At 43.1% G+C, this 26,612-nt stretch overlaps 1 protein-coding gene across 3 annotated transcripts in view; it reads right to left on the bottom strand.

Moving 5' to 3' along the window:
• ETV6 (ETS variant transcription factor 6) overlaps window positions 1-26,612 on the bottom strand; it is a 247,633-nt gene that overhangs the window by 137,321 nt on the left and 83,700 nt on the right. Inside the window, exon 2 of one of the 3 annotated variants that reach the window (XM_007967682.3) lies at window positions 6,090-6,219. The exons of 1 other annotated variant lie outside the window; for it this stretch is intronic. In XM_007967682.3, coding sequence (XP_007965873.1) covers window positions 6,090-6,219 — 130 coding nt within the window. The remainder of the gene's footprint in view (window positions 1-6,089; window positions 6,220-26,612) is intronic. One more of the 3 variants, XM_007967683.3, reaches the window with a different exon arrangement.

The following is a 26,612-nucleotide window of genomic DNA, read 5'->3' as shown; positions in this document are numbered from 1 at the left end:
TTGATAGGTATTAGAAGAGTGGGGAAGGCTGAAGAAGGAGACTCGCAGATTCAGGCGAGACCGGGAAGAAAGTTCCAGACTGAGGGAGAGATGTGTGGGTAGGAAAAGGTCCTGGGATGGAGTGCCCTGGAGCAAAACTGAGCCCCTGGAAATCACGGGGGATTGTTTGAAAGCAAAGCTTATTTCCATCTGACTTAGGAAAATTAGTCTGAATACCACAGACAGAACCCCAGGTCCTTTCTTTTAATGAAACACACAGACAACGACATGCAAGCTGCTTCCCTTGGCTCCTGCATGGGGAAGCCACGTCCTCAACAGGCTAGTCACTGTCACCGGAAATGGAAATGGAGCTTTGGTGAGCTACCTGGCCACTGCAGGCCGGGCACTGTGCCAGGTGCTATACATAAATGAGATCTGGTATTTCTAAGAAACCCTCATTAGTAGGTGTTATTAGAAACTTGAGTCTTAGATAGGTTAAATCATCTCTAATAGAAAGAGTCGACCCTGAAATTCAAGTCCATTCACATCTATCTGGACCCAAGCCCTGTCTATTACCATGGTTTTTTATTTGGAGACTTCCAAAAGCAGCGGGACCGCCCTCCTAGAAGGGCACCCCTAGCAAAATGCTGGGGAATTGGGTACTGGATTGAACCCACTCTCGGAGCTGGCCCATCAGGGCCTACAGGACCAGCTCTGGCATTCTGGTTGCAGGGAGAAATTCAACTCTAACCTGAGCTCACAAGAGAACAAACAGCGGGAGGCAGCAGGACTGGTGAACAAAACCAGCATAAACTATCCACAGGGACAGGCTGTTATCCTGATGCCTCTCCCTCATCCTGTTGAGAGGGAGAAGCCAGTCTGCTGCGGATTCAGCACGACTTCACGATCAGGTGGCATCACTAGAACCGCACCTGTCCCAGTCTCCCAGTCCCTGTACCTGTGGCCGCCCAGACTTCAGTGGTCAGCGGTGCCTCTACTTTCAAGTCCACGAAATTCTGACATTATGTTTTCTCCTAAAAAAAAGCTGAAAGGTGGTTTCAAGAAGTAGAAATCACATTCAGCCTTTCACATGCTGTGTGCACCTGGACAATCCAGTTGACCTATCGGAGCCACGGTCAGCTCGTCAAACAGAATGAAGAGCACCTACTTCACGGACTGTTGTACAATTAAATGAGACAATAAGTATGAGCGCATCTTGTTATGTATAAAAATATAAAATAATAACGATGATCATGTTCAGCTCCCAATTTTGCCTTTTTTTTTTGGGAACAAACATAATGTGAAAGCATATAAAATTGTTGCTCTACCCAATTAGAAAAGAGGCACTGCATCCCTTCTCACTATGCTGGTTCTAATATAGCTTTGCCTGTCACGTGGCTGTCTTAAACTCAGTTACTCTGCTGAGAAGGCAAAACAGCCGAGTGGGTGAGCAGCGAGGTAACGTTTCCAAAGGAAGGCATTAAATTAAATTATTAAACACACACAAGCAGGAGTAGTAATGTAAGAATTTTGAAAGATTCACAAGGAAAAGAAAGAGAGCCAAGGGACTATTTCTGGTGCTCTGACTCCAGAAAACGCCAAGTGGCTATTATGGCTATTTATTAACCCGCAACATCATAAACCCTAACCCTATTAAACATGATGAATGAGTCCTAGGTTCCGATTTTTAAATATCATTGACAGGGATTTTAGAAGGCCAAATGGACACTGCAAAATGCAAAGTCTGCGGGCAAATGGCACAATGTCAACTAAATGTGAAATGATCATGTTTAACAGAAATGTAAAATAAAGACATTTAATTATTTAAATTCTGCCCCATCAATCTGAACTATACTTACATTATTATCATAAGGCTGGGCCTGAGCATCACTGTCTGAGGCCCAGTGTTTCATAAGGTAAGCCTCTGCCAATCAGCAGGCTGGCAGAACCTCGTGAGGTGCTTTAACTGCCCCCTTCAGCAGTCACTCCCCCATGAGTTTAGAAAAAGGACGGCCTTTGGGTAGACAAATCAGAAAACGTCCCTCCCTTGCAAGACTACAAGTTCCCTGGTGCGAACTGGGCAAAGGTATCCTTCGCTCCCAGTAACGGCCCTTCTCTGGCCAGAGTCAAGAGTGATCTTGCCTGGGCACCCTTGGGGGTCCTTGGTCTTTCAAGTGTTTTCAAGCTACGATGAAAGGCTTATGTTCCTTTAAAGAATGGAACTTGGTTTTTTTTCCCACCTGTCTACTGTAATTGTACTTCGGCTCTTCTACTCTCAAGCTTCAAAAAAAATTCAGTATCCTTTATGGAAGAAGAGGAAGAAGAGCAAAAATGATGCCCTTTCTATCCTCTCAACAAACATACTTATGTTTGCTCTCCCGGTGAGCAGGGGAGTCCTGCTGTAGGACGGCTGAAGGGCACTGTCCTGGTAATCTGGGCAGTGAGTCAGAGCAGGATGGCACAGGTCTGGCCTTTCTTCCCTGGGCTCTCCTCTTGCACTCTACCCAGGCTGCTTTGCCAGTCCTTTTCAAGTCCTCCCTAATCAGCACTTAACACTTTACTCCATTTATCACTTTGCTGTTATCACTGGCAAATAAAAGGAAAGGCATCACTCTCTACTTCTCAATAACTTGCTAATTTGTCATGCTGTGTCTTCAGTTTGGGTCTAGCTCTGTCTTTGCAGAATAAAATGGTGAGAAACTCTCTGTATGAAAACCTTAGATATTATGATCTCTTCTTCCCTTAACCCCAACTCCCAAGAATATGTGTTGATTTAAGAATGAAAGAAGAGAAAGGAAGGATTAAGGGAGAGGATTTATCTGGTAATCAATGGAAAATGGTGAAAAGAACCCACTTCGAGGCATACCAATCTGATGAGTGTCTCTTTAAAACAAGCAGCTAAAAGTGCCTCCGACTTAGCAATACCATAAATGTCCCGCTGTTGTCTTGGCTTTGAGATTCTTCCCCGTACTTTCCATGAGCATTCCACTGGGAATTGTCTGGAATCCCAGATTAAAACAGCAATAACCCAATTCCCTGGTTAGAATATTTATTTTCTTTTAGGTTTGGAAACTCAGCTGGGATGCATCTTCAAGTGTGTGGCACAGCTTCAGTCATCGTAGGGGCTATATGCTCCTCTCAAACAGGATGACAAGCAGCGGAATCCTAGAACAGGAGCGGGAGGACAGAAGCTCAGCCCCATTCGGAAAGTCCCAGCCGAGGACAAACAGCAAGAGCCTGGGAAGCTCCACTTCCAGAGGATTCAGTACAGACATCAGAACCAATGGTGTCAACAATAGGTCTCATGCAGATGACCAAGGAGAGGTATATAAAGTTAGACTGCCATAAAGTAGGCATTCAGGCAAAATCTTTACCATCACCTGAATCCACAGTCTAACTACTGATGAAATGGCAAGGTTTCCAGGAATGTGTCACAGTTCTGTATTTTATAGCTGTCTACGTGGGGATCCATCCATGCTTTGAAGGATGATATGCAAACCATTCAACAAACAGATAGAACAGACAGGACGGCAATTAGAATAGATTCCAGCCATAAACCAATGCTACGGCCACATCAGTGAACACTGGCTAAGTGTCAACCCTGAATTCATCCATCCATCTATCCAAAAAATATTTACTAAACACATACTTTATGGTGGTATAGTGGATATAAGATCCTGGGCTCTGGAGTCAGCCAGAACTGAGTTTGAGTCTTGACTCTATTCTCTTACTGGTTCTATGATTGACCTTGAAAAATTACTTAAATTGTCTAAGCCCTTATGTGTGACATGCAGATAGAAAGAAGACCTACCTTACAGGTATTGTGAGAATGAATTAAAAGAATTCCTGTAAAGGACTTCACATAGTGTCTGCTACAGGGTAATCCCGTGATAAATACTAGTTATTACGGTTATGCGCTTGGCACATAGAAGGCGCCACCAAAATGCTGGTAAGCAGCACAGACACGGCTCAATAAGGAAACTGTCTACTCCAGAAAAAATGCAAGTGTTAGTATGGAAGAAACAATTCAAAGCAAGGAGAATGATGCCTCAGATGAGAATCATAATATTTGAAAGTGAGGAAGGCTGTGAAACATTTTCCTGTCCACACAGTATTGTATGCTAGGAGAACTGAGTTAAATTACCCACAGTCGAACAGCAGAACTAGGTAAAAGTTAAGATCTCCTGACCTCCAGTTCAGTGTGTTTGTTTGCTTGCTTGTTTGTTTTGTCAGGATAACATCTCATGGAAGGTAGTTAAGGAGCTTCCATATGTCAAGGCATCCAGAAGTGAACCAGGAGCAAAGGCCTCCTTGGGGGATGTTGCAAAATGTAAAAATGAAACGTTATGAAACAAATCTCAGTCTGTTTGTGATGAGTGTTTGACACTTTTTTTTTTCTCTGTGCTAGAATTTAAGTTCCACAAGAGCAGAGGAGTTTTTTCTGCTTTGTTCATTTCTGCACCCCCAGGACACAGAAGAGTGCCGGGCACAGCAGAGGCAATCAATAACTATTTGCGAGATGAATAAATGAATGAATTAGGTAGCAGCAGTGTTCTGCCTGCGTGGCATGAGGATGTTCCATCCTGAGGCGAATATTTCTGAAGTGAATATATCGGTCACAGGATGACTTCTGGAGGAAAATTTCCTATCACTTGGCTGCTATTTCTTTTCCAGTTGTGTCTGCTCCCATGGTGCCATAACATTCCAGTTTCCTAAGGACACTGATGTTCCCAGCCATGATCCTGGCACCTTTACAGTTCCAACCTCCTTAAAAGTAGAGGAAAAGATGGTAGAGTAGGGCTGTGTCCTTTACTTCCCTGCCCAAATGAAGCAGGAATGTCTTGACCATAGTAGGCAGCAACTTCGTAAATACTGATGGACGCAGCAACATGCAGGAGGGAAAGGATTCTCATGCCCCCAACTCCTTGCAAACATCCCAGCAACCATCTGCACTGTGGGGCAGAAGGCATAAGCCAGCAGTGTTCCCCCAGGAGCCCCAGTATCACGGTCATCTAATTCCCTGAATTATCAGAGAGAGAAAGGAAGAACCTGCATCCTCTGTCTCCTATTGTTCTCTGCATTCAGAAAGCAACCTTCTGAGGAGGGTGGAACAGGAAGAGAATCTCTATGCTGGAGAGAGATGGTGAGCAAGACTGTGCCACTACTGAAGTCACTGGAAGGGCCACGGTGACCCCAAGTGTCCTCTATAACCTAGTCTTGTGCCCTCAGGATAACATTCAAGGCAGAGAAGCTGGCATTTTCTTGGATACGGTGAAGAGGGCGGGAATCAGGTGATTCATCTCTCCAGCTGCCCCAATCCTGTTTTATCACCTGAGCTGGGCGGTAGTATGAGAAAGGCAGACAAAAAGGACACAGCAGGTGTCAACGGCTTTGGAGGCCAGTATCAGCAGCACAGGTGTGTGGGCCCCAAACCTCTGCCAAGTTGCAGCTGAGGACTGAGATGGGGAAGTGGTAGGCCAAGGGGTAGAGATGGTTTGGGAGAGAAAGGTGGAACCACTACAGACTGCAGCTGCTGAGGCAAAGCAAGCACAAGAGAAGCAAGAGAGAGTGGAGGAGAAGGAAAGGAGGTAAGAGAAAGGAACTACGCAGGCCTAGAAAATGAAGGGAAGAAAAGTAGCCAGCACAGACAGGGAGGGGAAGGAGGGCCCTGGAAAGAAAGAACAGCGCACGGCTTAAACACAAAGCAGGAGTGAGTCTGACTCACAAACTGAGCAAAATTTAGGACCAAAGAAAATATTAAAGTTGAGTAAGCGTGAATTTGAGAATACAGATAAACTTTGCACACACACAATCATCTTGTCTACTAGGAGATTTAGTTGGCTCTGCCATATACTGCATGCTTCCAGGTTTCTTGTTTTTTTAACGTGTCATAGTCAGGGAAGAAATGAACACACTGAGAAACAAGGAACAGGAATCTCAAACTTTTCAAAGGTATCTGGGGGCAGGGGGTGTGAAAGATTCCAAAGCAGCGTGGCGAAGTCCTGTGAAAACCACCTCGGAGCTTGCTACTCTCTGGCCTGGAGTCCACTGCCTGCCACCCCCGCCCCATGCCATCAATCGTCTGTCCCTCTCGGGTCACGAACACTCACGCAGGTGCGCAGGCAGGCGGATTGAGTCTTCCTCCATCCTGAGCGCTCGAGGCACTGGAACATGAAGTGGCGTCGAGGAAGCGTAACTCGGCACTGGGCTCTCTGGAGGTGTATATGAAATTCGTTCCTGCTGTTAAAAATAAGGGCAGGAAGAGGGGAGGGGGAGAGAGACAATGAAAGCTTGGAATGGAGGTGCGAGACCATCTGGGGACAGGGAGCAAAAGGGAGGTGGGGCATGGGCAGTACCAGCTTCCCAAGCAATCCGGCTTACTCTCTCTGTAGAGACACTGTATACAGTTGTCTTTCAGATGCCTAGCATTTGGGCTATATAACAAAACTCTGCCATCTTTGAAAACAGCTTTTACTTTGGACTCAGGTCAATAGGTGTACACCCTGTGGTTTGTACAAGTAAAAAGGAGGGACAAAAGGGAACAAAAAAATATGTCCAAGAGAATGGCCTAAAGAGAACTTTCTAAAAAATGACTTGCCCAAGTTGCATAATTAATGCCATCACTATATCGAAGCCACGTTTTCTCTTCTGTAGCAATATCCCCAGCTTCTAATCAAAGTATGATTCTAGATTCATTCCACAGAGAGTGAGCTGAACGAGTAAAGTGACAGCTTCAAAGATAAGTTCTAGATTTAGAATTTAAATCCATGAGGAAGATTTTTCTATTGTCCACCTATCTCACTATACAACAAACACAACCAAAAATATCCAACGTCTAATTGTTTCCTTCATTGCAAGGAATTATCTGCAACAGTAATGAATATCTCCTTGTTCCTTCATTCTCCGTCTCAGAATCGGTATTTCCTTTCCCTCTGAAGTATTTCATAGTTCATTCAAAGAAGTATCTGAATTTAAAAGAAGTACTGTTTGACCCCTTATCAACTATCAAAGGGTAGGGGACAGCTTCGGTGGGTTCTCCATTTGAATTCAAACAAGCAGTGTTTGCTAGATCAATTAAAACAAACTAGACGGGGTGAGAAGGATTACTGTGAGTTTTAAGTTAAAATACCGCAAATAATGGCAAGAAACCGACTACTGGGTTCAGCAGAACAGCAGTGCAATTTGTATCTTAGATCAGCATACCAACTAGGTTGACTTGCAGTCCATACATACACACAACTTCAGGAGTGTCTGTGGTTTAACTGGGCAATGTAAAGTGGAACACACAACATCCAAAAATACGGTGGAAAGACGAGTAAAATGCCGTTATGAAAATAAAACTCAGGAGCAAAAGAAAATCGTACATTAAAGTAAAGGGAAGGCAGTGTTTACGTTTTGGAAAGATACTTCTTTAACATTTTACATCTCATCAAATGTGCAAAGGGAAGTGGCGGAGTCCTCAGCCTATAACCAAATTAAAGCTTCTCTGCTCATAGCCTAGAAAGTTTGGCGGTTGCGGTAGGAAGTTCTGATTTTAAATGAATATATACATATTGTTATAATTTCCGAATGGAATTGCTCTACCTTCCCTAAGGCACCTATCAGAAGCAACTAGGGCAGTTGGAATATTTCTGTTTAAATATACATCCTGCAGTTTCTTGGTGAATTTCTTAATGAAGGGCAGGCACATATATCCCAGATTTCATTTCTGTGTCAATTAAGATATCCTGTAAAAAGTCACCCAGAGGCAAAACTTTCAACTGCACTTTTCTCGAACTTTAGCAAGCATCACACGTATTTTGAGAAACTTTAACTAAAGGATGGGTCATACTTTTTTTGGTGTTTGGTTTGGGGTGGTTTGGGATGAACAAAGCGAAAAAAAATAGTAATAACCCACACATATAGGAAACATAAAATCTGTTCAGAGGTTTTTAAAGGTGAGGTGGGCTTTTGAGCATTTCAAAGTCTGTTTTTCGAATTTAACAAATTCTCCATACTCTTCAACTCTTGTCTGACACCACCCCCCAAAATCCCACTATATGTCTAGATATCTACCGTTAACTTTATTCTCGGAAATAACTTTCTGTTTTGTTAGGGTTTTTGCAGAAGTGAAACTTGGTGAAGAAAACATCGGGCAGCCAAAGGGTCTTCAAATGGTGCTGCACGAGTGCAAGAAAAAAACAAGACAGCATTTCGAAATTCAATGACTCTTGTTTCCCTTGAAGCAAAGAGAAACTCACAAGACACTCTGGCTACTCCATGAGCGTGAGGCCACCTCATCCCCGCCTCCCCCAACTCCACCAAGGCAAGCTGGGAGAAACCCAGCCCTCCATGCTGACTGGACTTCATTTCTTGGGAACTCCATCTCCAGCCAACTGACAAAAGAGTCTGACTAGCTATTACCCTGAAAGTATATACTGTGATTTACTAAATTATCATGGCTTTGGACCTTCCTTTCACTGTGCTCTCTTTAAAAGCAACCCCTTGGTGTGCTTTCTCTTCTACATGTTTCCCTGACCTTACGCTGAAACACCACACTTCTGCACCTGTTCCGGGATCTGACGCCGTCCCCCGCAAACCCCGTCCAAACAATTTTAGATGGAGACAACCGCTACTTCATGATGAAAACTTATAAAAGGAAGGCCAGAGAGGAAGAGACTGTGGCCCACTGATCTCCTCACATTCCTGATGATGGTTTCTACTCAGCTGGAGGACAGTTTTCCACACCATTAGCTCTTTGTCAAAGGCTCGATGAAGAGACTTGTCAACAACAAGAGAGGTTACCTTGACCAAGACGGGACAAATGCAAAATGTGCTTCTAGGGCCCTAAGCACTCTTCTAGCAGCCATGGCACACCTAAGGTAACTCTGGGCTCAGTGGCTGCAGAGCACTCGGGGACCCCAAGAGGATGCTGTATAGTGAGGGGGCTCTGTTCCCGGGAGAACAGAACACACTCTTGGGAATCCCACACTACAAAGACTCCTTTTGTCTCTCTTTTTGTGAATCTCTAGGGTGACTCTCGCAGTCCTCATTTTTTACTCTATTGCAATAACCATGCACTTAACATCTACCCTGGCACATCAGCAGACTGTCAACAATTGGAAAAATTAAGCAAATACCACTATCTCAGATGGAGACATCTAGACAGAGAAGCTTAAGGACACTAACATCTAATTTCCCAAATAAAGGGAACCTCTTCACTCTCACAACTGCTTCTCTGGTCCGACCCCAACAAAGGAGGGGGTGGTGGTGAGAGTCCCAGCTTACAGCTCACCCACCTCTAAAGCAAACTGTCAGACAGATGAAAACCAGAGGTGCTTTCTTTTAACATTATGGGGAGTGGGTGCATGCGTGTGTGTGTGTGTGTGTGTGTGTGTGTGTGTGTGTGTGTGTGGAGGGCGGGATAACGATTTTCCCAAGAGGATTATAACCACAGCTCTAATTAAATTAAAATGCTACAGACAGTGATATTAATGTATTCAAGTGTTGTAGGGGGATAAACTGCTGGAGGAGGTCAATGATGTGACTAAGAACGCCGTGATGTGGTTACATTATTGTTTAGATGCTGTAAAAAAATAAAACATGCTGCTTTCAAATTTGCAGATACAACCTACCAAGCCAATCAGCTGAACAAAAGGGAAGCACTGCAATTTCTGAGGCCAATTGTAATACCTACGAGCAGGTTGTCGAGAAGGCAGCACAAAGGGCTGGGAAGAGAAAATAAGGCAGAAAACTGTTGTAGGCAGGAGCTGAAATGTAAATTTCACTAACCATTACAGAAAGCTTTTTTAAAAAAATGGAGTATGGAGTAGGGTTGTCTCTTAAAAGTGTAAGGACTGAAGCCAAAATGAGTTACGTTCCCTCTCCCATTCCTCTCCTAGCCATGAAGGGCCAATGAAGGATACCCATCTAATTCTGCTCATTTTTAAATTGAATGCTTAGGAGCCCGTGAATTCCCTGTAAAACAGGCGTATACAGTTTGTGCTCGGTAGGAGAATGGCATTTCTCCATGTCCCCCCACCCCCACCCTCAGGTTGCATATTACAGAAGAGTCAAAAAAAAAAAGAGTATTATTACCAAAAGGCCTTTCCTCTTCAAAAGTATTCAATATAAAGCTTTCATAAATCACAGGGATCCCCTAGCACATTTACGCATTTGTTATTATACCCTTCGAAAAGGCTGAGGGGTTGGGAAACCTAGAGCCTACTGCTAACTAAATATTAACATTCTGGAAATAAAGCATTTTTGGAATTAAGAAAAACAGAAATAAAGTTGGTTGCGCCTGCAAAAAGATGGTTTGCAGGTAATTTCAAAGATACCTCTGCTGCAGAACTGAGATGTCCTTGACACAGAAACTTTTCCTGGAAATGGTCCCTATCCCCATTATAAATGCCAGGACTGGACCTAGTGATGGCTTCTGAAGCCTAGGTTAAAAGTCCTGAGGAGGAAGAGTGTCATGGACACAGGATGGTGGTCATTTCCCCACAGCTAGGGTAAAAATGCCACAGGCATGCTTTCATCCCATTGCACTTCAGTGTCCCATCACTGTGAAGAAACCTGCAACCCAGACAAGATGGAAAACAGCAGGCACCAGCGACAAAAGTCGTCATGCCGGCAATATTCAATATTTTGAGAGAAGGATCTCTTTTCCACCCTGCAGGTGTTTAGAAAAGCTGCCCGAGAAAGCTGATGCTTGTACCATCGTCAACTTCTACAGATTCAACAGAAGAAACCTCTCCTATGGGAAGCTATTTATTGAAATTTACTAAAGTGAAGTCTGAATACACAATTATTTAAGTACACTCTTCTGGCTGCAAAAATGATTCAAGTGGTGGTGATGTTGACTTTCATTAAGTAAGCTTTTATTAACAAGCTGTAGACACATTAACAAAAAATTGAATACGCTGAAATTTGAGCTCTAGAGTTTTCTGAGTTTCTGCCATCAGGAAAGCACAAACAGACATACACAAGAACCTAAAGTAATACTCTCGAAAATCAACATTTTTTCACTTGAAAAAAGATATTCAATATTTTGTCCACTCCAAAATTCAGTGAGATAAACTTAAAGAATTTGAGAGAGATGCAAATGCCAGTCTTCTTTTCTAAATAGACATTGTACACGCAGCCACAGAGAGTAACATTTTTGGAATCTCCCCAGAAAGAAACATCATACCCTAGCATCTGGGCTAGAAAGAACACCACAGAGACTCAAATACAAATTTTGAAGTACCAAAATCCACATCTACCAAATCACAGAAGTGAAGTTCATGATTTCTTTTCATCCAGAGAGTTACCAGAAGATGGTTTAGACATCCAAGTTGGTTTAGGGGCCCAAGCTGGCTTTCTTCTTGGTGTCCAGTGTCTCCCTGCCCTGAAAGCAACATCCCTCTGGATACCGAGTCATTAGATTTTTACAAGCCAAATGGTGTTTGGCTCTCAACATTCATCTTGCAGAATACATATCAGAATCTTGTAGGATCTTGCAGAATCCAAGGAAAAAAAAAATAAGCGTACCCTGTGAAAATTAGGATGGGTGGGAACTATACTGCTGGCATCTGAAATCTCCTCCCTAGGTTACCCAGATGGCCCACTCAGTCCTTGGGGAGAGGGCGCGCCGGACAAACCAAACTCAATGTTGATATGGGGATCTCCCAAGGAGCCCGCTTCACCAATCTAAAGGAGTGCCCTTTCTCTAGTTTATGTAGATGTTCAGGACGTTGATATTTGGATTCCTGTTTAGAACTGAAAATGTCCCTTTCTTCTGCCTTTCTGGATGGTTACATCCTAAAATCAGACGGCAGTATATCGCTTGTGACAAACAGATACGATTAAGTCAAAGCATCTTAAGTCTTCCTCTTACCCAGACCTGTATTATCTTTGCATAGTGAGATTAAAAAAAAAAAAAAAGAGCATTAGCAATAGGCCCTGCAATCAAACATTGCTGTAAAAGGTCATTGAGTTTTTTTTTCCTCCTTATGATAAAGAAATATTTCAGCATTCATCAGCTGTCAACTATGAGGCCAGGCCTGTATCAGGCATTACAAATTATGCAATCATACGTCCTAGAATTTCCAGGATGGTCTCAATATTTAAAGTTCTGTGCCCCTTTACCCATAAATACATATGGGTAGTTACATATAAATACTTACACCTCTCAGAACACATGTCACAATTTTAGCTGGAAAATACAGTCACTGCCACAATCAGGAAAGAGAGCTGGCATTAAGTGAGCACATGGCATGTGTTCCTATGAAGCCTTTATTTTATTTCAGCCTCACAAGGACCCTGCAAGGAAGGCATCGTTATCTCCATTCCACAATGAGGAAACGGACTTGAAAACCACAGTTCCAGTCACCAGCTCGGGAGATGGTGTGGCTGGTATTTGGGTGCAGACTGATCTAACTTTACTTCTCTGAACTGCTTCGTAATGCCAACCAGTCAATAATGACTTCACAATGGGGAATTCCAAGAGACAGGTTCAAGCTTGTAAAAATCATAGCAGCCTTGGAATATTTCATTGCTCTGCATCCTCACTCCTCACAGAATTCCAGCAGGATTCTTGAGGGCGACTCAACAGAGCCACCTAAGCCAAGGCACCTACCTTCTTATGCATGTTGCTTATCCTATGGGCAGCACAGACTGAGGGGTAAACGCATTCAGCTGAAGGAAGGGGACTCTCTCTGATGTATAAGAAAGGTTCTCGTGGCATGATCTCTGAACAGAAGTAGCCATTCAAATTTATCCAGGGCTCTACATTAACCATGGGAAACAATCAGTGGTACCAGGAGGGCATTTCCAGGTTGCTTATGCAAACGATACCTTGGCCTGGACTAGAAATCTTATTGGGCATTTCTGAGTAAAAACATATTACTTTCTATCCTAACACTGTCCTTAACAACAACAAAAGACATTTCCCTTATTCTTATCCACTTATCCAAGAGCAGCAAATCTAAAAGTACAGGTGAGATAAATAGAAGCAGTAAGGAGGAAAGAAGCCTGCCAACATCTATTTGGTGCCTATAGTGGGCAGATCTCTATGCCAAGAAGGAGCTGAGTCTGCCCCCAGAAATCACAGTGGCCGCAGTCCAAGCAAGACCTCTCCAATGGCCAAAGATGCACATTCCCAAGAGGGGAATGGATGAAGGCATTAAGGATACATGTGGCCTGTGCAGGGAAAAAAGATTTAAAATCTCCTCAGAGAGGTCTTCAAATATAGGAAGGACAAGTCTAAGAGAGACTCAAGGCTTGCTTGTATTAGCAGAGGGCAGAACCAGCAACAGATACCCATGCACTAGAAGGAAGGCCTTTTAAACAGCTGAAGTCTCCAGATATGTGGGCGATTTACTGTTCTCCTAAAGCTGACTTAACGCTGAGGCTGAAAAGTGACTCTAAAACAGGTTCTTGCACTGTGAAGGAGCTGGAGTAGGAGAACTTAAAGGTTCCTTATAACTGCAAGAGGTTCCCTACAATCTTACCACCCCTGGTAAGTCAGAGCTTATAAATGACAGTGTGGGTAGAATGACTCCAAATAAAACATGGACACCATAGTCCCCTTCTTTATCAATTAGTTCCTTATGTCCCCTCACAGGATCCTAGGGTTCTACTGAATATAATTAGAAAAAGCACTAGTTTCTAGAACTAGGTGCAATTTCTTTAAAGACAAGCACCAAAGCAAAAAAACTCAAATCGATTTCTTTATTGTTCCCATTTTAAAACATTTTAATTAAGATACTTCCCACTCTTGAGGTGCCATGAATATTTTTTTTTTTCCTGAATTTCCTTAGATATTTCTAACATGGATAGTAAGCAGACACTAAAGCTGTAATTCCTTGTCATGTCAGGCTGTGGTTACCAGGGAGGTCTATGAAGGTGGCCCAGTTCGTGTGGCTGGAACCCAGTGTGGATGTACACGCAGGCAAAGTTACAAGCTTTGAACCTGCATGGGAAAATTTAAATCACACCATTCTGCAGCCCCAGGCTATACCTCTAATCCCTTCCATGATATAGAGGATTGCCTTTGTTCAAAGCAAAGATTGGATGAGCTCAGCAACACACATCACCACTCCTGGAAAAGCCATAAAAGTGCAGGTCCTACTGAGAGCAGGTCAGCAGCATCACTTCAGCCTAAGAAAGGTGGTGTGACTTTATTTATACAGAACCATCAGGTGTCACCTCTGGGGAAGAAATAAAGTCTTGCTGTTGAATTTATCCAGCAATGCCTCTAAGCTTGTGATCCACCCTTTGAAAGAGGGTCACTAAATCCTTTCTTCCTAGTTCTAACAGCAGAAGGAACAGGTATTTAAATTAACAGCAGCTTGTATCCTGGGCACAACAAAGTGGTCAAGTTCGGCTCTTTATTAGCTGCTTTCTCCTCCATTAACGCTATTCCCTTTAATGGTCTGGCTATTATAATTAGCCAATCTGCGTTGTCCCTGCCTGGGGCTAACAAGTAATGAACTGAGAGAGTTGCTATTTAGTTGTATCAAGGGCACCATTAGACAGCGCTTCTCAATCTCCCCCCAAATGAGAGATACCTTCCAGGCATGTACTATTGCCACGTGACTGCTCTTGTACGTCCCTCACAGTGGACCTGGGGTGGGAGCTTCCCCAGCGACTCATGAGACTTAAAACCTGGACAGAAGGAAAGGATGAAAGTCAGGCTCCTGCAGACACTGGCAGCCCAAAGGGCTTGGAACCTGAGCATTAACTATTAGCTCCTCCCTCCCTCCACCTGCATTCTCTGCCTCTTCCTAAACCCTTCACCTCCTCCTCAAGTAGCTTTCTTCTTTGTGCCACGGCATCACTTAGGGCTTTGCTCTTTTTGTGTCCTTCTTTAACGGCTATATCCTGGAAGTCTTGTAAAAGGAAGAGAAAGAAAAGCGACAGCTCAGACTCACAACTCCAGCGAGCTACAACTCAAACTAAAAAGATGTTTTGCCCTGTGATTTATCTTTTCGAAATGTCTAGAGCTTAAATGGACCACACACGCCTAATAAGAAACTTGAGGTTTTAAAGATCTGACCTGAGAGCCAGGGGAGAAGATTTATATTCTCATTCAAATGAGGGGAGTGTGGAGAACTGCTGAATAATGCTCCGTACTTGATACTACCCCACTGCTGGCCCAGGCTCTAGGCAGCCCGGTAAAGCTGTTTGTATGAAGACCCGCCAGCCCTTAAGAGATATCCCAACCCTCACCCGCCTCTGTAAGGAAGAAGGCTGGATTACAAACCGGACCACAGTCAACCGAAGAAATTCCCTCGCTCTACATACATCACAGAATTCCTGGGTCACTTCAGGCTCCGAAATAAACAGAAACAGGAACAGCCTCATGACCTCTACCTATAGTAACAAGCGCAAATGAGTCTGGAAAAGATTTATATCTCTGGAAAATGTTTACTACCGAAATAATTTTCAACAAAACCAAACAATACTGTACTTAAAAAGCAACGTAAAAGAAATGAGTCAACGTCTCCTCAGTGTTGCTGTGTGAGAGATTTGGATAACAATGCCCAGCCTTTGCCATCACATGATGTTATTTCAAGGATAAAAGAGGTCCTGCGCAGTGGCTCACCCCTGTAATCCCAACATTTTGGGAGGCCAGGGCAAGAGGATCTCTCAAGCTCAGTAGTTCGAGACCAGCCTGGGCAACATGGCGAAACCCCGTCTCTATAAAACACATGAAAAATTAGCCAGGCATGGTGGCATGTGCCTGTCGTTCCAGCTACTCGGGAGGCTAAGGCGGAAGGATCACTTGAGCCCAGGAGGTTGAGGCTACAGTGAGCTGTGACTGTGCTACTGCACTCCAGCCTGGGTGACAAAGCAAGATGCTGTCTCACAAAAAAGAAAAATGAGATGAAGCTTATCAAATATTTTGATCTTTTTGCAACAAAGGTTCTCTACTAATGCAAGGTGTTATTATGATGAAGAATTTGAGAAATCCCAAATTAAACATTACTTTTTTTATGTAAGCCTTAAGAGTTAAACTTGTCTTTACGTTGTAAAATGGGAAACTAAATTCAAAAGAAGACTGAGATTGACAGTGACTGAGGAAGGAGGCAGAATTTATCCTCCTCCTTTTATAACTCAAAAAAGTAACATACAAGCAATCTTATATACTGATTAGGAGTGTTACACACCTGTGTTTCCTTTAAAAACATTTTCCAGAAGTCATAATCACCTTGGCAAGTAATTTCTACCTATACGTGTCAAACATCATAGAAATTTCCTGATTCTTAGGAATAGGGGCTCAGAAAAGGCATCATTCCCTTCATTGTGGTCATGGGTAGAAAGTCCGGGAAGTTTTGTTCTGACAACTAATTTACTAAAGCAAGTTCTACTGACAAGGTGACTATTACTGCAAATGCCATCAGCATTAATACCATTCTAAAAAGTAAATGAATGAGAATGGAATACAGAAGTGTGTGTGCGTGATGACAACAGTGATTAACGGAATATGAAGCAGCTGGAAATAAGAAGGACACTCTTGTAGCCCTGTAGTTAAGACTAATTAGCAGTTTATTTTACATAAGATTCTGTGCCTTCATTAAAACTATTAGTGTGGAACACTACATAGAAAATATGCACTCAGGATCAGCTAACAATTTAGGAAACACATTTTAAATCAGGCATTCTATTATCTGTGTGTTAGAATCACCTGGAGAAACTTTAAAACGTAATCCCAATAGCCAAGTAAATCTCCAGGGATGGGAGCCAGGCAGGAACATGGTTAAAGCTCCCAGGTGATTCCAATATGCAGAGCTAAAGTTGCAAATCACTGTCTTAAATCAAGACATAAATAAGCAGAATAAACAAGACGTATGTTAAAGGATTCTCTTTCACAATAGGTTTTAGAAATCTTATTAATCAATTTGCTAATTGTCCTTCCCTCCTGAGTATATTATCACTGTCCTACCTTTAGCCATAAAAAAGAGATTATTTGTGTAATACAGGAAGTTCCTGAATGATGACTACCTGACCTACATATGAACAACTGCTCCAAGCAGTGTTCTCTCCAAGCATTGTTTTCTCCCTATTGCCTCTGCTGCTCCCTCCATGTCCACCCCAAGGAAGGCTTCTCAGCTTCACTTTCTGGAGCTCCAGACTCACTTTCTGTAACTCACTTTCTGGAGTTCAGGACAAGCTGGAGCAGTGTCCTGAACACTGGCTGCACTTGTGCATGGCAGGAGCAAGACAAGGTTAATAAAAAACAAGCAAGAGGAAATGAAAACCCATTCCACTTTTGGCCTGCACTCCCTTCCCTCTCTCGCATCCAAAAGGCTGTGTCTGTCCATCTTCATGTGATCAGGCTCCAGACCACTTTCTCATGCTGGAGAATGGAGAGACTGGAGACTGGGGAACCACTGTTTCCTGGGTGAGGGGAACGATCCCACATGATGGCTGTCAAGGTTGCTACAGAGATGCACCTGTGCCATTTTAAAGTGGCCAGTGGGACACATTTTTTCCTTACAGTAACCTTGCTGCTTACCGTGGTTTGGTCTTTATTTTTGCACACTGAACTATCAACTGATTATAATCTGAAGAAATGCCTTGAACTCCAAGCAGCTGACTTGTTAATAAAATCTTAGAACCCGAAACAACTAGAAACCTTGAGCCTACTAACGCTTTTCCAAGATAAAAACCCTTCAATTACATGCTCCTAATACCCCCACGAGTCATGTCACCAGAACTAGCACAAAACCTACTTGACAGATGTAGAAACTGATGCTGAAGGGCTAACAAGATCCCTGAATGAACAACATAACTGCCCTGGATGGAGCTAGCAGTCCTAAACCCAATGCTGTCTTCTTTCTCTAGAATATACCCTCTGCCTATAGCATTTTAAAAACTCTTGGCCATCATGATAAAGTCTATGTACAAAGTAGTTCTGAAGGATAAGAGTAGTTTACTCAAGAACCTAGCGTATTTATTTACTCCTTCCTTAATAAATTTTTTTAAAGCCTCTGGAAATCCAAGTTCTTCCTGTAAAACAAAATTCTCAACAGTTTCTGAGCATCTTGATATTATTATTAGTATTCTATCTCTCCTTCCTTTAGATACAATGCAATTCTAAAACAGTGATAGAATTATAGAACAGTGGCATGAATATGGTTTTAATATCTGAAATTCACTGGGTTGTTCAAACTACTAGAGTGGGTCGTAATTCTCTTTGCATCTTTAGAAAGCAACTTGCAAACCAAGCTGTGAAAGCTACAGCATCAAGCCTTACCAGGGGCTTCAACAACGCTTCCAACATGTAGCTGCCAACAACTGAGATCTATAAATAGGAAAATCTGGAAAGTTTAACAAAAAAGTTGAAGGAGGGACTCTGAAAATCACTTGGAGCTTATAGGGTTGAAACTGGAGCTAGACAAGCACTAATATTTCCTTTCATGCAATGGAATTCCCCTTTGGTTATATTACTTTATATTCCTTGCCACAAGGAAATGAAACCTACACTGACAATCATTGAGATTTCTGTCTGGCATAAAGGCACAAGGACCCAACAGGCACAAATTTGTACTATGCACAAATGTAGTTTTTTGTTCCCATGAGAATCAGTGGTTTCTAAGTGGGTGAAAATACATCTAAAAACCATTCGATTAACAGAGGCAAAGCTATCCTCTCAACTAATTTACTCTTATTAAAACCTATTTTCTAACCCTCAAGTGCCATAAACCCATCCATATAAAGCAACTTGTGAACACAACAGGAAAAATTATGACTCTAACTTTTGAAGTCCAGCAACTTTCCCTAGAAAGTCCAATAATGCTTCTGATGGATCCCGTAAGGCACTGTCTAGACTCGCACTGTCCCACAGAAATATAAGGGGAGCCCCACGTGTAATTTAACATTTTCTGATAGCTACATGAAAAACAAGAGATGGGTAAAATGAATCTAGATAACATATTAAACCGGACTCAATGTGGCCAAAATATTCTTTCAACGTATAGTCAATATACATAATTATGGAAATATTTTATGTTTTTTTATACTAAGTCTTTGAAATCTGGTGTCTAGTTTACATTTCAAATCTGACACTAAATTTTTGCTGGAAATACTTGATCTGTATTTAGAGTTCATAAAATTCACGGTTGAAAAGGTCAATTCACATATCCAAGCTATTCCAAACACACCTAAATAGGTTTTTAACAACTCAATTGTGTTTTTTACTTAAAACTGAATAAATTAAGAATTCCATCTCTCTGCTGCACTCACCATCCCCAGTAGCACCTCACGGGGATGAGTGGGGGCCACGTGCTATCCCCATCCTTTCAGAAACATCATAAACTCTGGAGAGGCGATAACAGAAGTTAACCCGTGTTCCTTTTCCTTCTTTTCTCCAACAGCAGTAGTCATCAGAGTCCCCCATACTTGAGGCCACTTACAGAGGACACAGGGGATGAAGGTGTTTTCCTGCCCTCTGTCCTCAGAGACCATGAGCCCCTTAGCACTCAGCAGAAAGAAGACAGTGGAGTTTAGGCTCCATCAAATTAAGTCTTCTCCCTCTCTCTTTTTTAAAAAATTACCTAACAAATTTCCCTAGAAGCTGAAAAACAAGTTGGTTCAGGACGCCAGTTCGTAAAGTTTCAGCTCTCCTCCCCAACACAAATCATCACTATGCAGTGCAACCTCTCCTCATTTGGGTCACTCCTGAACTTGGCCACAACACTTCTTTGGAGACACCTGAAAAAACGTAGCCCAGACACAACTCTTAGAGCTCAGGGCACTCTGTTGGATATGACTTGAGTTTGAACCATCTTGAGTTTGAACCCTGAAACAAGTTTAAACTTCTCCAAAGGATCATTTGCACCCCTCAGAAGAAAGATGAGTCTCTAGGAGAAAATAGAATTAAAATGGAGGTTCTATACGAAGTGAAATACCTGACTCGAAGTTCCTTGAGAGCATGTTTGTACCTGGGGTGTCGTCATTTGCTGGCCTGACTCCCAGGCTGTAGGTAAAGCAGCTGTGGAAAAGTGGCACAGGGCAGAGGCTCAGTGGGTCACACGTGTAATCCCAGCACTTTGGGAGGCAGAGGCAGGAGGATCACTTGAGCCCGGGAGTTGGCAAAGCCGTCTCCAATAAAAAAATTTAAAAGTTAGTCGGGCATGGTGAGGCATTCCAGCTACCTGGGAGGCTGAGGTGGGAGGATCACTTGAGCCCAGGAAGTCAAGGCTGGTGAGCCATGACTGCGCCACCGCACTCCAGCCTGGCTAACTGAGCAAGACCCTGTCTCAAATAAAATTAAAAATAAAAAAAAGCAGAAACAAAAAACAAACAAAAAAACAGAGAGAGACAGAAAGAAAGAGAAAGAGAGAGAGGAAGGAAGGAGAGGGAGACGGAGAGGGAGAGGGAGAGGGAGAGGGAGAGGGAGAGGGAGAGGGAGAGGGAGAGAGAGGGGAGCGGAGGGGAGGGGAGGGGAGGGGAGGGGAGGAGAGGAGAGGAGAGAGGAAAGGGCAAAGCACCATAGGCTTTCTATGCTGTGACTGATGTTGCACCTAAAGGAACCCTTCTTAAAAGGAAGAATGCTACATGGTAAGATACACCCAAGACACCACCATATAAATAACCTCTTACTGAGACTAACCTTACAGTTTAATGCACCTTGCATTCATTCTATCTCCAATTCTAGCCATCGTTATTGGCTTTCCTCCCCTTCCTTGCAAGGCTAAAAAATAACGAAAGTCTAAGCCTGAACAAACACACTCATTTACTTCCTCCACGTTTATTCTTCCCCCTAAAACTACAAAAAAAGGGGGCAGGGGCAGATCTGAGTCTCAGTCTCCTTGGCTATGAGATGGAGACAACTGCATTGACTGACCGATGAGGCCCTGAGAAAATCAGGTGAGTTAAAATACATGAAAAAGGCCATATAAACCACGATGCATTCTTCTCACGCCATGGCTTCCATTTCTTTCTGACCTAGCTTCAAAGACCAATGCTGCTTCCCTCATCCACTCCTTCCATCAAGTGCTTAGAAAATTAGTATGCATTGTCTCACCGTAAGACAACATTTTACATACATTAGATCACCGGGAGATATAAGAACAAGTACTTATTTTCCTTGGTTCAGACTAGAAAAATAAATCAATCTAATTTTCAGAGGCTTGCCTCTAACGTGTCTCATCTACATGATAGGGCAAATACTGATAGAATAAAAATCTCCATATGACCCTGAATTATCCTACAACCTCAGCAAAAATCCCACTTGTTTCAAAACACTGTTAATAAACACTTTCTAGTTGAATAAATATGTTGAAAACACCCCTTAGAGCTGCGTGCAGGGTCTAAATTACACCGGTCCCTCCCGCTCCATGGACTCAGCTGCAGGTGCCCCATTCGGAGCTCCCTGTCCTGCCTGTTGTAGAGTTCCGGGCCAAGTTGCCCCAGCCCATGCTGGCCTGACCTCCTCAGCAAATCCTGCCCTTAGGTCTGGATCTAGGTCTTGTTCTTAACAATCTCTTGTTTCTGAGTTGATGGTTCACTGGAGCTTGGACTTTGATTTCCACGGTTGCGGGCCTACAGTACCTTCATCCACCTCTCAGACCCCCAGACCACACAGGAGCCCCAGGTTCTCCCACATCTACACACCCAGGAGGAAAGGTTATCATGAGACTCTGCACGCACAGGGACCTTGTCTGCCTCGTTCACCACCATATCCCTTACACCTAGAACAGGGCTTGCACTGGATATTCGTGAAGTATTTACCAAATGAATGAATGAGCCTCATTAAACAATCTCAAAGTATTTCTAGTGCCAACACAAAATCATCTTTTGTCCTGTGTTTCCACCTAGGGCCTATCTACTGACTTACTGATGAAGTTTGAAGTCTAACTGTCTACATAAAAATCTTGCTACAAGCTGCCAACATGCCCCATCTCCTCTCCAGTAGATGCACTCACCGCCCTATCACCCAGTTCTGTGACTTGTGTTTAAGCCTTATTCCAGTATGTTCCAAGTTCCTGGAACACCTTGCCTACTATTATCCCATCCCATCAAGTCTGTTCCCTCTCGAAATAGATACTTTACAATGTATTTATACTTATTCCAAAAGTAGCACCATTCCTCAAAAATACTTTAGAAACACCTCTTTCAGAACTTTCAGAACCAGTTATAGGTAACGGTGTATTGCTGTTTCTTGTACCTGATCAGAAACAGTATCAAGTATACCTTGACAGACTTGACACCAAATGTCACCTATCTCTAAAATTTAAATCCCATCTCAAGGATCAAAGTTGTTCATTGCTCTAATTATCTATGTAATGTTTCTCTCCCAATCAGACTAAACAAGGGGACACCGATTGTTTGTGTGTGTTTTTTAAGACTGCACTGCTCCAAGAATAGTGCCTGATACACTGTAGATACTCAATAATTACCTGGTGAATGAATGATCTGAAGACCTTTGTAAAAGATTTTTCTTTCATTCAGCAAATATGTGCCTGGCACTGCTAAGGGCTGAGAATATGGGAATGAATGAGAAAAGAAAATCTCTATCTTCTTTAAGGAGCTTATAGGCTAGAGGGAAAACAACTTACTTAAGGGAAAAGGAAAAGAAACTATCATTTATTGTCAACTCGTATGTGACAGGCACATATATTGTTTCATTTAAACTTCCCAGCAATCAAAATAAGGGTGACATTTAAATTCTCATTTTAAAGACTAAAAACTTGGGATTCGGCAATGTTATATAACTCGCATAATAAGTGATGAGCTGGCCGGGTGCGATGTTTCACACCTGTAATCCCAGCACTTTGGGAGGCCAAGGTGGGCAGATCACCTGAGGTCAGGAGTTCGAGACCAGTCTAGGCAACATGGTGAAACCCCTTCTCTACTAAAAATACCAAAAATTAGCCAGGCATAGTAGTGGGTGCCTATAATCTCAGCTACTCAGGAGGCTGAGACAGGAGAATCGCTTGAACCCGGGAGGCGGAGGTTATGGTGAGCCGAGATCACGCCATTGCACTCCAGCCTGGGCAACAAGAGCGAAATTCCATCTCAAAAAAAAAAGAAAAATAAAAAAATCATCATCATAAGTGACAAGGCAGGCCTGGAACCAAGAGCCTACTGATAGCAAAGTCTAGGTCTTTTCTTTGATCACACCGAGCAAGGGCTGTTCAATTCAATTACGTGGTTTGTTTATTAGGGTGACAACTTTTCAAACTCCAAAAGAGACAACACTTACGTGGATGTTTGCTTTTCAGCCTCCCCTCGTACTATTCAAGAAATCACCCTAGGTGCCACACACGGATCTCACCACTAATCTCACCAAAGACCAACTCCCATAACCATAACTCGCACAGACATCAAGAAGCCAAAGACTGATACAATTGGGGGTCTGTGACCCTGTTCTATCCTGGGAGGTACTTTCAGCAGAGGTGGCCACGTGAATGTTGGTGGGTCTACTACAGACAGGTATAGTGCGGTGCGTGGATTAAGCAGCAGGTAAACCCTGGTACACATGGAAGCGAAGGAAATAGGAGGCTTGGAAGCAGGACCTAGTATTAGCAAAAAAAAAAAAAAGGCCACCTTGACACCTTTGGGACACATGCCATAAATTACCAAGACATTCTGCCCATTCTTAGTAAGTAGAAGATGAAGAACAGAGCCTTTCAAGTTTCACTTCCATGACATTTTAGAGACTAAAGGTTTCATATCGTTATCACAAAAGACCATTAGGGACCAGGTTTTCCTTTGCCTTAGATGTTCTAAGATGTTCTAAAAATATTTTTGAGCAGTATAGCATAATGGTTAAGAGCCATGGCTTAGAAGCACTGAGGCTTACTTTGCATTTCGGCTCTGGCACTTACTGCGTGCCTTCGTAGAAGTTACTTAAACTCTCCAAGCCTAAGTTTCTTCATTTATAAAATGGAGTAATAGCAACACTGGCCCTACTGCATAAGATTCTGAGGATTAAAGGAGATGATGCCCTACAATTTGGCATAGTGCCTGGAGCATAAAAAGCTTAATAAACATCAATGACAAAAGTACGTGTGCCAGCATTGTGGTAAATCTACATACCTATGTACAGACATACAGATATGGTCATTTCTTTTTTTTTTTGCTCATCTCAGTCCCCCAGGTAGCTGGGACCACAGGTGAGCACGATCACACACAGCTAATTTTTATATTTTTTGCAGAGACGAGGTTTCATCAATATTGCGCAGGCTGGTCTCGAACTCTTGAGCTCAAGCAATCCACCCATCTCGGCCTGCCAAAGTGCTGGGATTACAGGCATGAGCCACTGCACCCAGCCCAGATGTGGTCATTTCTGAGATGGCTCAGCAGCTCCACCTGTGCTAGGCTCAAGCTATCACATAATTACATAGGGGACTATATGATCAAAGATATAATGCTCACGTACAACTGTTATCTACTACAGAGTTTATATCACTTTCAAGTGCCTCTGCAAACTGTTTTTTTAGCAGGGAGAAAACAGAATAAAAATGGGAAAATGGAAATCCAAAGATCTGATTCCTATAAAGATGCTGCAATAGAAGTAGCCACTGCTAGGTCTGCACCTCCTGGTGCGATCAGATAATCCATCTATCTAGATTGGATAGACACTTGAGGAGGAATAATTCAAGATAATTTCTATTACACCACTATCCATGTTTTCTCAAGGGAAAAACATGTATTTGCTTCTTTTGATTAACATGTTAGTGGCTACAACTAAAACATCAAGTGGTCTGCTGAGCAGAGGTTTTCCTGCTGGTTTTACAAAATCAGTACAGAGGGCCATCTGTCAGCGTCAGCTTCACCTGGATTTACAAGTAAACTCTCCAGTATTGCTGACCAGGGCACGTGGGTGTGTGTATATTGGTAGCTGTATGGAAACCAGATTGCTCTAATAATAAACACATTTCATTCCCCGCATGGAGGTTACTGGATCTTTGCTAAAGATCCTTTTTCCCACTTAGTTCCATAAATATTCTGGGGAAGCATGGCCTAGGATGAGTGGTCAGAATGAGAACCTGTTGTGATATTTCGTCAGCACCCACTCACAGTGTACTTACTCTCCTTTACCTGTAACTTACAACTTTTCTGTAACCTCTGGAATTAAAGACAGGAGGAAGGATGAAAACAAGATGATACATCAGAAAACACGGTGCAGGGGCTTGAAGGGCTAAGGAAAAACAAAGTGTTTTTTTCCTTTTTTTTTTTTTTTCTTGTGACCGAGTCTCTCTCTGTGGCCCACGCTGCACTGCAGTGGCGCGATCTCGGCTCACTGCAAGCTCCACCTCCCGGGTTCACGCCATTCTCCTGCCTCAGCCTCCCGAGCAGCTGGGACTACAGGCGCCCGCCATCACACTCGGCTGATTTTTTGTATTTTTAGTAGAGACAGGGTTTCGCCGTGTTAGCCAGGATGGTCTCAATCTCCTGACCTAGTGATCCACCTGCCTCGGCCTCCCAAAGTGCTGGGATTACAGGCATGAACCACCGCACCCGTCCCAAAGTGGTTAATATTAATATGCTGAGTACCTTCCATGTGCCAGACATTTAAGAGACTGTATGTTTCTATTTCATCAATGGAGAACCAGAGTCTGGGTGAGGTTAAAGAACGTGCTTCCCAATTTCACACAGTGGGGCTAGAATTTGGAAGCAAAGGACGTCAGATTCTAAAGCCACAATCTGTCTACACTTTCACCCCAAAATGAGGAGTAAGAATGAAAGTGGCATTGTGGACTTAAGGAAGATAATAGAAAATCTATTAGAAAGATTTTTGTTTTTGTTTTTGAAATTTCCAGCATTTAACATGATGATTACAGAGCTGGAATTGGGCGATTGAAATGGAAGAGAGCACCTCCTGACATCCAGGGTCATGTATTCAGGCTCAGGGACACGGTGCTTTCAGAGCAAGGCGTTGTTCTAGGTCCTCTAGAGGCAGAAGGAGGAAGGGTGTCTGTGTGTCAGATGTGGTCAAGCTGGAACACCAAGGCAGCCCCCAACCCTGACAAACAGCACATTCAAACGACACAGTGCAGAACGGCAGAAAAAGATGGGGTGGGATACAATGCGGGGAAATGCCCTAAGTCAGGGAAAACGTTTGTACTTGAAGGACGACGCCCTTCTCCTGAGTAGAGCTTACTAAAGGAGACGCATCCATTTTCTTTTTGACCTCTCCTGCTTTCTACTTCCAGCTTCTTGCCTCGTGCTAAGTTTGGGCAGAAAGGGGCCTTAGAAATTGAGACCAGCATCCTCATTTTTCAGATGAAAAACCTGAAATCAACAGAAATATCTGAGATCACACTTCTTGTTTCGGAAATCAGGTAGTTATCAGTTCTTGTTTTCGTTTTTCACCATATAGCGCAGTAAAGGGAAAAAGGGTAGACAAAAAAAAAAAAAAAAACCAAGAAACCAGAAATATTCCTGTAAGTAGACATCTCTACTTACTCTGAACTGCACTAGTTCTGCGACTGTGTGCTCAGTGTTGTCTTCTACCAGGTGATGTTAAAGATTTGCACTGAGCCGTGCACACACTGCTGTCTAGGTCAATTCTAAGGTAGCTGGCTGGATTTAACATTAGGACTGCAGGGTGGAACATCTTCTGTTTATGCAGAGCTACCTGAACTGGTCGCCCTTTCGGGTGACCAACCATGCTGGTTTGTCTGGGACTGGAGGGGTTCCTGGGATGTGGG

The sequence above is a fragment of the Chlorocebus sabaeus genome, chromosome 11 (genome assembly GCF_047675955.1).
Source record: "Chlorocebus sabaeus isolate Y175 chromosome 11, mChlSab1.0.hap1, whole genome shotgun sequence".
In the NCBI taxonomy this organism is placed as follows: Eukaryota; Metazoa; Chordata; class Mammalia; order Primates; family Cercopithecidae; genus Chlorocebus; species Chlorocebus sabaeus.
The sequence above is the reverse complement of the archived record's forward strand: the minus strand, read 5'-3'. Positions and strand labels throughout refer to the sequence as shown.